Source organism: Mytilus californianus, unplaced genomic scaffold (genome assembly GCF_021869535.1).
Source record: "Mytilus californianus isolate M0D057914Y unplaced genomic scaffold, xbMytCali1.0.p SCAF_19, whole genome shotgun sequence".
Lineage (NCBI taxonomy): Eukaryota > Metazoa > Mollusca > Bivalvia > Mytilida > Mytilidae > Mytilus > Mytilus californianus.
The window spans coordinates 2,594,080-2,609,520 of NW_026262667.1; the positions used below are offsets into that span (position 1 = coordinate 2,594,080).

General features: G+C 32.6%; 1 protein-coding gene across 4 annotated transcripts in view; it reads left to right on the forward strand.

The window, feature by feature from the left end:
- Nucleotides 1-15,441, forward strand: part of LOC127727060 (helicase with zinc finger domain 2-like) — a 75,146-nt gene that overhangs the window by 46,987 nt on the left and 12,718 nt on the right. For 2 of the 4 annotated variants that reach the window (XM_052234474.1, XM_052234475.1), the window contains exons 2-5: nt 840-4,381; nt 6,062-6,147; nt 7,592-7,729; nt 9,522-9,662. The exons of 1 other annotated variant lie outside the window; for it this stretch is intronic. In XM_052234474.1, the coding sequence (XP_052090434.1) occupies nt 879-4,381; nt 6,062-6,147; nt 7,592-7,729; nt 9,522-9,662 (3,868 nt within the window). In that variant the 5' untranslated portion in view covers nt 840-878. The remainder of the gene's footprint in view (nt 1-839; nt 4,382-6,061; nt 6,148-7,591; nt 7,730-9,521; nt 9,663-15,441) is intronic. One more of the 4 variants, XM_052234476.1, reaches the window with a different exon arrangement.

A 15,441-nucleotide genomic window follows, 5' to 3' on the forward strand; every position in this document is an offset into this window, starting at 1 on the left:
TTCAAAAGTTACATATATTTTGTTTTTGTAATGCGTTCGATAATGGACAAGTTTATATTTTTGGAGGGTTAAATATTCTTGTTGTTATCTATCGTAAGTTATCCCCTAATATCAAGAAGGAACTAAATGTTTTTCATCCTTTTGCATTGGTTTTATAGTTAGTGAGACAAGTAAAAATAATAGAAAATATGTCCAAATCAAGTCTGATTGAAGTTGGTTATTTTATCAATATCAAAACTGAGTGATACTACAAGAAGAAACACTTGCTAACGGTCTGATGTATGGAACTTTGGTAGATAGTTGTCTCATTACCACATCTCATTATTTTCATAATAAATGAAAACAAATATATAGATATACAGCAACAAACAAAAACCACTGAATTCCGGGATTTTGACTTGGGACAGGAACACAAAGAATGTGGATGGTATTAACATGCCTGCGGGCGCCCAGCTCTCCCCAACCTTAGAAAGTGATATAACAGCACAACATAAGAACAAACCATAAAAATCAGTTGAAAAATGCTTGATTAATCAGATAGACACAAAGCAAAAAGTTAAAATAAAAATAACAACAAACCAACTAACAGATAGACTGAGACACAAAGTACCAATCTAAAAGTGCTCGAAGTTACCAAAAGCTAGTTCAAAGCAAATAAAAACTAATAAAAAACGTGTATTCAATACTTAAACATCAATCAGTACACTTCCAATGGATTTAGTTAAAGATGTCATAAACTTTAAAGATGTTGCGCCATGTCAAAATATTAGTATCGCCAGAATGTAGGACCGTGAATATTCATAGTTTCATTTTTTAAAGGCTTTTCAATCAAATTACAGGATAACGGTCCCTAAACAGCTTAATATCACAAATCTGATATGGATTCAGATTCCGATGATGATTGGCATGATGAAGACACAAACCAACGCAGGAGTCTTCGAAACAATATAAGTTCAGAACAAGGTACAAATACAGAGTCATTACATGAGACACCTGAGTCCTGGTTTCACGAGGGTTTGGAAATCAATCGATACGAATTCATCAGGACTGAGAAAGTATTTGTATTAAGCCCTTTTCTATATCGGAACATATTTTCACCATTTGATGAAACTAAATTCACAGAACAACCTGAAATATATAAAAAATGTATGATTAAAATCTTATCAATGGAAGAGGCTGTTTGTTTTCCAGAAGACAACAAACATATGAAAATAAACATTTCTGGGCGAGAAACTTGTGGACAAACATATACAGACGACACAGTGTATGTAAAATTATCTAACGATGGCAAGCCTGAAGAAGATAGAAAACACTACGGCGAGGTAGTATCTTTCATAGATAGAAAACGCTTCAAAGATGTAATCCATCCTGTTTTTGTTTGTCTTATCGATCGACGACAGAGTCATTTGATGGTTCCAATTTGCAAGACTATTCCAAAAATTAATATTTTACATGGGCGTCTTGCAAAGTGGTATCCAGAGCGTTTAAGAACAAGTGTTGAAATTCATAAGCACGATTCAGCTACAAATGATCTTAAGTTTCATAAGTATCATAACATCACAGAAGGTGACAAAGAAAACTGGTTGTTTATTGTAGTTCTTTTAAAATGGAAGTTAACCAATATTCATCCACTTGGCGCAGTTGTAGGTGTAGTACACAGCTCTCAAGATATAGAAGAGGGATTAACGCTTATTTCTTTGCAAAACAATTTGCCCTTGTGGTTTGATTACCCTTCAGTCGAAGAAATTCGAGAATTAAGAGTTGACTTGAAAGCACACGGTTATCAAGATATAACCAAATCCGATAGGATATTTACAATAGCTGGAATAGAGGAAAGTTTCATAAATCATGGTTTTAGCATTAAGGTAGTTAAAGAGAACATATTTAGAGTTGGTGTTCATGTCACTGACGTTAGCAAGATCGTTCACATACATGATGAAATAGATGAACAAGCACGATCACGCGGATTTTCTTTTCAAACTACAAATAAATCACAGAATAATCTTATGCTACCTGATCATATCAACAATCTTTGTAGCCTAGAACCATGTCGCAAAAGATATGCAATATCAATTTTCTTTGAAATAGACCAAACTGACCCAAACAATATACGTATAGAAGACAAAACGATTTTAAGAACGATAATAAGTTCATCTTCTCATTATAATTACATAGAAATAGATAACATTCTCAACAATGAAGGTATTATTGATGATATGTTCGCAGATATACAGCTTCTTTTTCAAGTGTCAAAGAAATTGAAATTCCAACGTCTTAAAATGGAGTCCTTTACATCACCAATATCAGTAGATTTTACAACTACAGACAGCGTTATGAAAACAAAAAAAGCACATTCTTTAGTTGAAGAATATCTTGTTCTTGCCAACAATACAGTAGGAAGCATACTAACGCAAACATTTCATATGAATGTACCTGTTTTCCATGCATTACAATTGGCAAGAGACGGCAGAAATAAACAAAAAGAATGGTATTTGTTGCACAAATATTTTGCCCATCTTTTGTGTAGCAAACAAGAAGAGATAACTGAAGAAACAGGACAATTATCAATTAATAATGCACAGTCAGTACCAATTTACTTGTATCAAAGGTTAGGTGACGACTCCCCTATGAGTGAAAATGATGAAAATGTAAATAATGAAAATGAAAACAGACTTTTTGTTCCGATACAAACACATGTTTTAGACCAAATTTTAGGACATGTTCAAATCGATAGGAATATTGATGAAGCAGTTGAACTTATTTGTTCTGATTTCATTCATCCTAAACAGGCTTTAGCTTTGAAAGAATGGCAATCTTTTGAACCTATGCCTCAGTACAGAATGTCTGTACTCACTAGAGAAAATCCAACTGTTCAGTTTACATGCCCTCTTAGTAGATATTGTGATATCATCGTCCATCGACTGATACATGCTTATTTAGATGGAAGAAATACTCCCTATGAATTTACTGAATTACGAACTATATGTGAGTATTTAAACACGTTGTTGAAAAAAAGAAACGATTTCAATTTGCAGTGTAAAGAACTAGTTCTTGCAAATTATCTAAAGACACAGCCAATTATTTTTCAGGGTTTCGTTTCTCACGTATCACCCGAAAGATATGATATTTTCATACCAGGTCTTCATGAAACTATGACAAAAAGTGTGTCTGTAAAATTCAGCGAGATAGATGTTTGTAGTATTCCTGAAATCACTGAGGACAACGATATGCTATCATTCAATGACAATACAGACACTAGTGATGATCCAGAATGCACAGAAGAAAATCGAAATAATGAATACGCAAGTTCAAAAGTAACGGTGAAATGGAAAAGGCGTTTATATAGCTTTAAAACTACTATATTGCCGAAACCAATGATTGATGATGATGACGTACAAACAAGACCTGACAAGTATGTAAAGATATATCCTCATCTGAACACTGCATTTGTTAGCTTTAGGTTTTGGAAAAGCATACTTCAACATGTCTTCGAAGAAAATTATAATGCATTAAAGCATAAACTGTCTATAAATACCAGAGAACAAATGATGCAAGAGCTTGAAAGAAATAAGCAGCACATAGATAGTTTTAAAAATAGTGTAAATGACGTCAGTTCTGAAGTATCCGACCAGGTAATAATTGATCACTTTGTTCCATTCCAAACATCATTTCGACACGGCCAAATTGTTACGATTCAAATGTCAGCTAAAGAATTATCAGGAATTCTGACACCAATTCCACAAATAGTTATCCTGACAAACAGTATCAAATTTTGTCTGCCACATGTACAAGATCCAATCAAAACGTTTCTGAGATATGCAAAATCCAGTTCGATACCTAAGTACAGGAACGTAGTGGACTACAAGAATATCTGGCTCCCCATTGTTGAAATGGAATCTACTTTTAATGCTGTGCATAGTGAGGAATCAGTCATAATAAACGAAGTACCCCTTAAATTCAAAAATATCCAAGGGATGTTTGAGCTGGATCAAGAATTTTGTGACAAACGTGATTTGGAGTTTGGATATATTCCAGAAGTGGATGACAATGAAATGGGATTATTAATGAATGAGAATAAAACATATTTTCCGCTACCTAGTGGAAATTTTCTTTGCATAATGAAAGACCAAAACCTTGACTGGGAAACAAAACAGAAAATAGGAAATCAGGTTCTACATAACGATACATATTTATGGAGTGGTCATGCGGAGACTACAAAAATATGTAAATATCAGAAGTTGGAACAAAGAAGGAATGGAGGTCAACATAGATCAACCAAAATTCGTGTTATATTCCAACTTCACGAAAACAGTTCGCCGCCACCTGCTACTATGTTAGACGATTGCAGACTAGAGATAATTTACAAATCACCAGTTGACAGGTAATTAATCTTAAAAATAAGAATGTAAAAAATACTGGAAACTAGATATATATGTAAGTAAACAAACAAAGCAGTTTTACGGTGCTCTTCGGCTTTGTGCTTGTTTTGGCTTTCGGACTTTTTTGGTCTGGGTGTCGCTGGTTGGTCTTGTGTGGACGAGGCGCGCGTCTTGCGTGTTGGGTTTTAAGCCTGGTACTTTTTGTTAGCTATTATTCGTATGTTTCTCTGTCCTATATGTTTTCCATTTATTTGTATTGTAGTCCTGTCATGTAATGTTGTCATTTTAATGTTATATTTAACATTGCCATAAAAGCGGGAGGTTTGGCTAGCCACAAAACCAGGTTCAACCCACCATTTTTTCTGGAAAATGTCCTGTACCAAATCAGGTAAATTGGCAATTGTTATTGTTTAGTTCGTTTCTGTGTGTGTTGCATTGTCGTTTGTTGTTTGTTCACTTCAGTGTTTCTCTTGTTTCGTTGTCAAAATGTACTATATTGTATTGTTTATTTGCGTAATTCTCTGTCCGTAATGTTGTACTGTATTCATGTCATGTAATGGTGTCATTTTAGTGTTATATTTAACATTGCCATAAAAGTGCGAGGTTTGGCTAGCCACAAAACCAGGTTCAACCCACCATTTTTTTCTTAAAATGTCCTGTACCAAGTCAGGAAAATGGCCATTGTTATATTATAGTTCGTTTATGTGTGTGTTACATTTTAATGTTGTGTTTCTGTTGTGTCGTAGTTCTCCTCTTATATTTAATGTGTTTCCCTCAATTTTAGTTTGTAACCCGGATTTATTTTTTTCTCAATCGATTAATGAATTTCGAACAGCGGTATACTACTGTTGCCTTTATTTACAAAAGCCTGGTTACGGAAGTATATAAAGCGATTTATCTAATGTTAGACAGAAAAAGAGAGGCAAAAGATAACAAAGGAAAATTCAAAATAATCAGTCGAAACTAAACTGACAACGCCATGGCAAAAAAAGAAAAAAAAGACAAAAAAGACAAACAAAAGTATACAAAACACAACATAGAAAACTAAAGACTGAGCAACATGAACCCCACCAAAAACCGGGGATGATCTCAGTTGCTCCGGAAGGATAAGCAGATCTTGCTTGGTTTAATAGCTTCCTTGTAAGCAGGAACCCTATATCAAGGAAATCATGATAGGAAACGCAAATCCCTGATATATCGTATCAGCTTGGAGATATATACTCCATATGCAGGCGCGGCTGGAATGTTGCTACATAGTATTTGAAAGTTCACAATTTGGAAGATGTAATCATCTCTTTTGTCGTAAAGTTTTTTTTTATACCGACCCTCGATGTTCATTTCTAGATGTAAGTCAAGATATAAGGCACAACTAGTTGTATCTCTTGTATCCTTTATTTCAAAATCGATGGGATATATACGTTCAACGTAATCACCAAACTTTGAATTATTTAGTGGGAAGACATATCTATATACTAGTAGAGGAATGTGAAGTTAAAGGATAAAGCTCCTGTGTGAAATCAGATGTATGAACGTTTTTAATTCTTGATTTTGATATTATATTTTATATCTAAAAATTCGTATGTCTCACGTCTTCAGGTAAAAACGCACCAGTATCTTCAAATCAAAAAAAAGAAAAAAAAATACAACTATAAATGCTGTTGTGTATCTTTATATCTTAACAGGCGTCTTGAAACTCATCTGAAAAAGATTCGACAAGCGAGCGATTTAGCAAAAAATATAGCGGTTGGAAAGGATATCAATTTCCCAGGTTTGTATACCTATGGTACATGTATTATACAATTTCCTTTTCACTTCATTCATTAAATTTTAATTAGTTTGGTTATTTGTAAGTGTTTAGAAATTTCCTCAATTGTTTTCTTCTTCTTCTTTAGTTGGTTCTGTTATGTTTTTGGGCATAATTAATGATGAGAACAATTCAGGAGTAACAGCATATAGAAAAATCTAGAATGTTGGGTTCAATCGATTCAATAGTAAAATGTATGTGAAAATCAGAACAATTGGACCCCTTTGTAGCGCATCGAGCCATATTAGACTTTTTTTCAGTATCAAAATAACAACATTTGGTAAGATACTTCTAACAATCCTGTATTACTTGTTTTCATTTCACCTAATTTGTTTTTGAAAGAAAAGTCATATAATAGAAAAGAAAGGATATGGGATATCCATCCATGACACAAAATTAGTATATGCACAACAAAAAAACAAAACAAGCAAAGGGACAGCGCTTTTATTGCTGTTCTTCGTCTCAAAGTCACAATGAGCCTTTAACACGGAGCAAGAAAATAAATTCTCACTTCACTGCAAGTATAAAATCTTACTATATGTAAGTTCTGATAGGATTTTCATTTAAGCTTTGACCTCATATTTCGGCTATTTTGAATTTCCGATCTGCATCAAAGACTGAGATCTTTCAGAGGGACAGTTTGATTCCAATTGTAACTATTTGATATCAAGTTATATTACTTATTAACGTATTTCAAAAGATTAGTACGACCGGTGCCACACGCGGAGAGGAACCTGCCTACCCTTTTAGAACACCTGAAATTACCCCCAGGTTTGGTGGGACTCGTGTTTCTCAGTCTTTAGTTTACTCTGTAGTATTTCGTAGACTGTTGTTTGTCTTCCCGTCGTTTTTCGTTTTTTAGCCTTGTCGTTGTTAGTTATTTTTCTAGTTTTAAATGTCCCTTTGGTAGCTTCCGTATGTGTTTGTTTTCTAATAAGACGATCTTGAATATAAGAAAAATTATATTGTTTTGCTCCCGGTAACAATATTGGACTTTTCAACAAAATCAAAGTTGTAATATTTGCTTTAAACTTATGAGAATCGATGCTGAATTATTTGTTTCATTTCACTTTATCCTTTCTTGACAAGAAAAGCAAAATATTATTTCACATCGCTAATGTTAAATTCCCGGTCTCATGTATGTATTATTATACGTTATTTATAATACATATAAACATAAATAAGCGATTGTAACAAATTATATATATTTACTTCTTCCGTATAAGAATATTCTACTTTCCTGTTGTTTCATGTAATTTTTTAAATTTCGCAAGTTCTGTGTATATTTTAATGTCGCTGGCGCATTTATGTACTTAAGTTAATCTAGAAAATCCTCGATGGGCCATCATGAGTTAGATTTATAAAATGGCAGAACTGAATGTTTGCCTCAAACCTAATTATATTTTAGATCGTATACATTTGGAAGTAGCGGAACAGGTTGAAACAGAAGGTCTCGATGTTGATATGTGGCCAAATAATCAACATCAGCACTGGGCTATTAAAACTTCTCTGAAAAGAAGATTTAAACTGATTCAAGGCCCACCAGGTTTGAAATTATTAATTTTAAGGATCATATGCACACTTATTATTACAAAAAGAGATTTTTCAAATGTCTTTCTCTTTTTTGGTTATACGACTATCGTATAGTGTTACTCTTAGTATAGGGGCTTGTTGTTTACGTTGTATTTAATTTTTGGTAACGTTAGTCATTGCAGGTCAATCTCAAAACAATTCGACAAAAGTGTTACTCGACTCAACATTAAATCGTAATCGATTCAAGAGATTGCGACTATGATCGTTTCCTTAAGTGTTCAAAGGAAAATGACAAACTTTATAAATTATTTTTTGGCCGAAACGCTTTTCTGGATTCACTTCATTTTAAAAGCCAACTAGAATTGGTACTTGAGGAGCTGTATGCCAAAACAGATTCAAATATAGTGCTTACCTTTCTGGATCACCAGAGACTACCCCCGGTATTTTGGTGGGGTTTGTGTTGCTCAGTCTTTAGTCTTTGTTGTTGTGTTTTATAGACCTTTGTTTGTCCTTGTTTTTCTTTTAGTTTTTTTGCCATTACATTGTCAGTTCGTTTTCGATTTATGAGTTTAGATATCCCGTTGGTATCTTCAGCCTCTGTTAAAATATATGACATTTGTTTTAATTGTATTTTGGTGTAATTTTCTGCTGGTGTTATTGTAAAATTTACGTACAATGTGTTGCATGACAGTACATTGATAGTTCGTCACTCACTGGCGGAGCAGAGACTCATATCATTTTTGGAACACCTTAATTTGCCTGTATTTTTTGTGGAATTTGATATTGCTTCTTTTGTTTGTTTTCTGTGAAGTATTTAGTCGACTGTAGTTTGTCTGGTTATTTTTATCATTGTGTTCTCTACTGTGAATTATGTTTTTTGTATTGTTTCTGTGATATTTTCTTACGATTCCTTAGATTTGTTCATGGTTCCTCAGTTGAAATGTGGTAACAAAATTATACAAAATATGAATTTCTTATTCAAAATTTAAATAATCATATGTGTATTAGTAAAGTTGTGATAAAACAAACATAGATAGTTAAAGGAAAATCATGTCGCAATAAAAGCTTTTATGAATTTATTGATAAATAATTTCTACACGCTTGGAAGAAGAATACGTATATCATAGAGCGTATGTAAATACCAACGGAACTTTCTAAATAAATAACCCATGCCTATATTTTGCATGCATTCGATTCTTCCCATTCACAAATATTTGCTACCATTATGAATTTTAGTTACTTATACACGTTTAAAAAAACATAGATTTAAGGCAATTTTAGATAGTTTTTGACCAGTGAATAACAGTAACACATTACTAATGAGTACAACGTTAATTATTTACAACTGTTACTGTTGTTTTTTTATGTACAACACTTCTTTATCCTTGCCTTACCTCGATATTTCAGACTCAGAAATCTGTGTCAAAACAACACATTTGTATTATTTATATTCAGAAAAAATTAAACTATGACAACTTACGACTGTTAAAACCCAGTGAGTGTTCATAATATAGGAAAGAAATATAAGCAAACAACCTACTTTGTCAGAACGTTTTCTTCATTCCTAAATGAACAATAATCTTAAAGTAGCAAATTTCACAAACGGTTTGCTGTTCAATTGTGTTCACTTATTTGTTTGCTGCTCGTACATGAACGCACATAATAATTACAAAATCTACACAAAACAAAATACATCAGAGAGTAGACATGTAACGTTTGAATTCCGAAACGATTTTTGAAATCAGCGAAAAACTTCCATCCATTTTAATAATCTTATATTATTAAGTCCTTTTTTCATTACTTAGGAACTGGCAAAACTTATATTGGTGTTAAACTTGTTTACCTTTTCAACAAATTTAATACCTTAATGCAACAGAGGACGGGTGATACTAAGAATCAGATCATTTTCTGTGGACCTTCGAACAGATCTGTCGATTTAGTAGCACGTGAGTATAGATTTCGTGTTGTACAAATGAGTATCTGACAATTAACACCATGTTTACCATTTGTTTGAAAAACTTTTCACAATGAACAACGTATTATAACTGTTATTGATTTCTACATGGAGATTAGTTAAAACGAACAGGCCAACATTTAGTTGTAGAGACTATTTAAAATCACAATATTACAAAATAGTAGAGTACAACTGGAATCAAGCAGCACTTTTTTTTTGACATAACAAAAAATACAGAAACCCCAGTAATAAGCTTCATATCCATTATTCATTTTTAAATTTACCAATTACTTATATGAAAAATATTGATTGGTTAACATGATATTCCGGGTCCGTGTATATTTGCGTCCATTCGTTTTTCATTTTGAAATATCAAAAACAAAAAACAAAAAACAAAAGTGTTTTCGTTTTTCGTTTTTGATTTCTCAAAAACCAAAACGGAAAACGAAAGTGTTTTCATTTTTTGTTTTTGATTTCTCTAAAACCAAAATGAAAATAAAAAGTGTTTCCGTTTTTCGTTTTTGATTTCACTAAAGATGAATTTTGAATGTAATTTCTCGTTTTATAATGCACAATGTTTTGCTTTCTTGTTTCACAGTCATTGATAGTAAATAATGCCAATGTAAACACACCGGTGTTCTTTCAGCGTAATGTAGACAAAATAGACCGCTGACTTATGAATTGAACTATGGTGATAAATGAATCAAAGCCTTTCAAATTACCTTGTTTATATCTTTACTAAAAAAAAATATTATATTTAAATATTAAACGAATCATAAATTTAAATTGTACAATATAATATTATATAAGTATGGTACAAATAGATAGATTGATTACAACATCACATTAACAAGCACTACAAAAGTCTAAAAGTCTGAAAAGACCAGTTTTTGTCTTAATTTGCATGAACTTTTACTCGACATTCTCCAAAAGTATGACTTGTGTCTTAATTTTTCTTGACAAATTCTCATTTATATTAAATTTGTATGAAATTTACTCGACATATTCTCGACATTCTGAATATGGTCTTAAAATTTCTTGACAAATTCTTGACATTTGAATACTGTCTTGAAATTTCATGACATTTTCTCGACATTCTTATTTTTTCTCAGTATGGCTTGATATATTCTGAACATTTTGAATTGTGTCTTAAATTTACTTGACAGTTCTGAGTTTTACAAATCATGACCAATATTCATTATTTAACTTTAATCTTTATTTCATTATTATATAATATACTGTTGTTTCAAGTTACACTTCTTACAACAAAGATGAAAAGTGGGCATGTAAAATAATTGAAAATTTGGGTATATAAATATTTTTTCAAATGCAAATATGGCTATGAAATCTAATGTATAAAATAATTTAAATGTGGGTGTGTTGATATAAAACAATTTAAATGTGGGTTTTTAGAAAAATTACAAATTTTGATTCCTAAATTTTATAAATTAAATGATTAAAACCAATCATACTGTAGACATATTTCCTTTTACATTCATAATATTCAATATTAATATGGTAAATAATTATTGTACAAAAATGTGGTTTATATAAATAGCGAATTATGATGATAAATCCTTCATTTAACAGAAGAAAAATTTGTGTAATGTCATCTGTTGGAATATATATTAAGTATTACACATGGACAGGATGTTCCCCATAAAATTAAGGTATTCCACACCCCAGAGTACACGCAACTGTCAAATAGAAATTACTGATTTACCTGTAATCCGCCATACAACTTATCAGTTAACCAACCACTACAATTTAAAAAGTTTGTTGATAGATGAAAATTATGAAAATCATCATTTTGATGAAAAAAATTTAATTAAAATGGATTTTCTTCATCAAAATTATGAAGTTAATTATTTTAACATATAAACAAATTGAACAATTCCCAAAGATTAATTTAAAATTATTATCTACTCCAGGAATAATAAAAAAAAAATGTATTTATAATGGGTCCCATCAATGATATGGATCTCAAACAGACTTGCATAATATAGATCTAAACATTTTGTTTCTTTTCGGGAAGGAGTTATCACAAATATTTATTTTTGAAAAAAAATATAAAATTCAACACTCAAATTTTAATAAAAAATGTTTTTGGGTTGTTCTAAAAAATGAATAAGTTTTTTGAATCAATACGAGAACAAATTCTTTACACGAAAGCCCCCCCCCCCCCCCTCTTTTTTTAGCCACACAAACCCAAAAGATGAATTGTGGGGTCCAAAAGAGACACATGGTCACATTTTAAAACTGCCTACAAGACACCTATTTAAGTAAAGCAAATTTGACTGGCAGTTTTGCGAATGGCAAAAATCTTAATGCTATTTGTCAGTTACTTCGACTTATATTCAAGGTGAAAACAATTAATCAAACTTTTAATAAAAATAAATCAAAATAAAACTACATGGGGGATTATTCAAAGTATTCCAACTTAGTTGCACCAAAAGGGTATCTCACTATACCAAATTTATCCTTGATTCTTCAAAGTTTAGTTTAGCCATAATAAAAAGGAGTATACAACAGCAATAGAATATCATAAACAGTGCAGAATTAGTCTGTACACATTTCAGGCGAAATTTATACTGTTGAGATAGTGTCAAGACATATTTAAGACTGTCAAGAATGTGTCGAGACATATTCAGACATTATTTAGAATGTCAAGAATGTGTCAAGACATATTCAGACATTATTAAGAATGTCAAGAATATGTCAAGACAGATCGAGACAAATTTAAGACAGTCAAGAATTGGTCGAGACTAATCCAGACTCTTATCAGATGATACAGGAAGTGTCGAGAAATTTTAAGACAATGTTCATACTGTCAAGACACTTGTCAAGAAAAATCAAGAACCTTATTTGACAAATTCATACTATGTCAAGAATTTTTCGAAATTATTCAGACAAAATAAGAATGTCGAGTAAAAATTCATGCAAATTCAGACAAAAAGTGGTCTTTTCAGACTTTTTGACTTTTGTAGTGAAGGGAGGTTACTACTTTTAAAACTGATAAGAAAACTAGCCCAGTCCTTAAAGTATACATGCACAGCGGTTATCAGATCTATAGTATTTAAATCGAAGTTAATGTCGACGGATGCAAAAGTCTTTATCAACCTGAACAATAAGGGTGCGTGATCTTTACTTTTAAGTTTAGAAAGATTGATCTAAGGTGATAAGACAGGGCCGTAACTAGCCTCTATTACAAGTGAAGCAAAACATATTTTGGGCGAGAGGTCTAGGGCTCAAGGCCCCAGATGATCTGGAAAAAATGACGCAAAATCGTGCATTCTGAACATTTCTTTCGGACCCTTTCTTAATCTAAAACGCAAGTTTTGTTTTATTTATTTTTTCGACAATATATCAAAATATATAGATTCAGTGTAAGACTTTTAGTATTTAGGGACAACATCAAAAGACATATATAGGATAAAGCAAAACATTGTAATCTACATAGTCCGGTGTGTGGCTGTTGTTTTTAGGGTATGAATGGTTCGTTGCCTCGTTGAAGACCCTCCGGCTACTTTCAAGGTGAAGAATAGGAATAAAAGCCCTGTTCATTGATAAATTTCATTTTTTCTATGTATTGTGTGCGATGTTGTCCCATGCACATTTACTCCACATCTCTTTATTTTCTATTTTAGGGCCTAAACAAGGCTCAATGCAAGTTTAGCCTTTCAACGTTAAATTTTAATGTCATATGTTACACTATTGTTTCGGGTAAGGGTGAATTTGGTACCTATTAAAACGTTTAAACCCGCTGCATTTGTTTTTCCCGTTAGAATGGTTTTGCACTGGTCATTTTGGGGCCCTTTGTAGTTTGCTGTTCGGTGTGAGCCAAAACTCCGTGTTGAAGACCGTACTTTGACCTTTAATGGTTTTTCTTTTACAAATTGTGACTTGGATGGAGAGTTGTCTCGTTGGCACTCATACCACATCTTCTTATATCTATATATGGTCTTTTTAAATGAATTGATGTCGGGAGATTGGAATTTCTAGCTTTAGTTTAACCCATGTCAGCTTTTTATTTGTATTTACAGAAAAGAGAGCCAGTTTTGTATTCTTTAATATACTGTAACAGTTTAATTTTCCATGAAAAAGGGACAGTTTTTTCTATGTCCGGTAGCATCGTATCATATCTAGACATCGGTAGGCATATATAATTGCAAAACCACACATGACCGTTCATTAGTATTCGTAGATCTATTCCAAGTTTTAATAAGTCTACACAAAGCAGAAAATGAACTTTTACAACAAGGAATATTACACAACTGAGGCCATAGTCATAAAGATCGATTGACTGATTGGTGTTCCTTTAACGTCGCCGCAGAACGAAAAAATATTATCTGATATTCATTCTCAACATCTTCAATCTCTATTGTTCCCAAGGAAGCAACCATTTGATTCTCTGGGATGGGGCAGGGATTTTTACCCGAAGTTAATACTTTTGTTTAACCCAGACCATAAAACATGCCTTTATCCACGGCCATTCACAAACACAACTGGATATCATTGAGATGGGAGCCATCTCTGTGGGCCCCGCTGTGAATAATGTGCATTAAAAAAATTATATCTTTACCATAGGACATGGGTTTGTCAACTGAAACCAAAGTTTTTGATCTTGACCTTTGACCTAGGAAGTTGTACATAAATTATGACACACCCTCTGCTGTTGGTTTATATACATGTCAAGTATAAACTTTGAAATCATAATGGTTCTCAAGATACAACTAGATATCATTGAGATGGGAGCCATCTCTGTGGTCTCCGCTGTGAATAATGTGCATTAAAAAAATTGTATCTTTACCAAAGGACATGGGGTTCTCAACTGAAACCAAAGTTTTTGACTTTGACCTTTGACCTAGGAATTTGTACATACATTATGACACACCCTCTGGTATTGGTTAATATACATGTCAAGTATAACCTTTGAAATTGTAACAGATAAAAATATAGAGTGGACACAATTTGTTGGGGACGGACGGACGGACGGACAGACTGATCACTATAGGGCGCTGCCATTCGGCGGGGCCCTAATAATATTTTCAACTTTTTAAAAAAAAAAACCATTTTTTTTTACACTTTTATATTTTTTGTTGTCTCAAAATATTAATTTGACTAGAATTTATTCGAGTTTACTAAATATACATGTTTACACCAAGCCAAGTCAGTTTATATCTTGTTTCTCGCCTAACTTTACAAAAGCCCAGGAGAGCTTTGGCCATCATGATCATTTGTCGTCTTTGATAGAAGGTTGACTTATAAGCTGTCTATACAAAGTAATAGGACAATGGCATGAAGACATCACCAAATCACCATATGCAATACACAAAAAGACACCTAGAGCTCATAATACGGTCTTAAACTACCCATCAACAGGCAGTAAGCTCTGGTTGGCTCTAAACACAAATCCAAGGGTACAGCAAAATGTGAAAATATCCAATTAAAACTGGGTGACCTGGGAGGAAAACATTGGAACTTTCCTAAGAAATACAAATTTCAACCCCCTCAACATTTTTTAATAAGGAGATGTGGTATGATTGCCAATGTGACAACCATCCCCAAAGTTCAAATGAAGTGGCTGTAAGCAGTTATATATACAATGTAGGCAACCGTTCCACCTTCAACAATGAGACAAAAACCATACAGTATAGTCAGGTATACTAGGCCCTCACATAAAAATATGAAAGAGTTCAATTGAGAAAAATAACGGCCTAATTTATAACACAATAAAATAAAAAACAAATATGACAGACATCAACAAACGA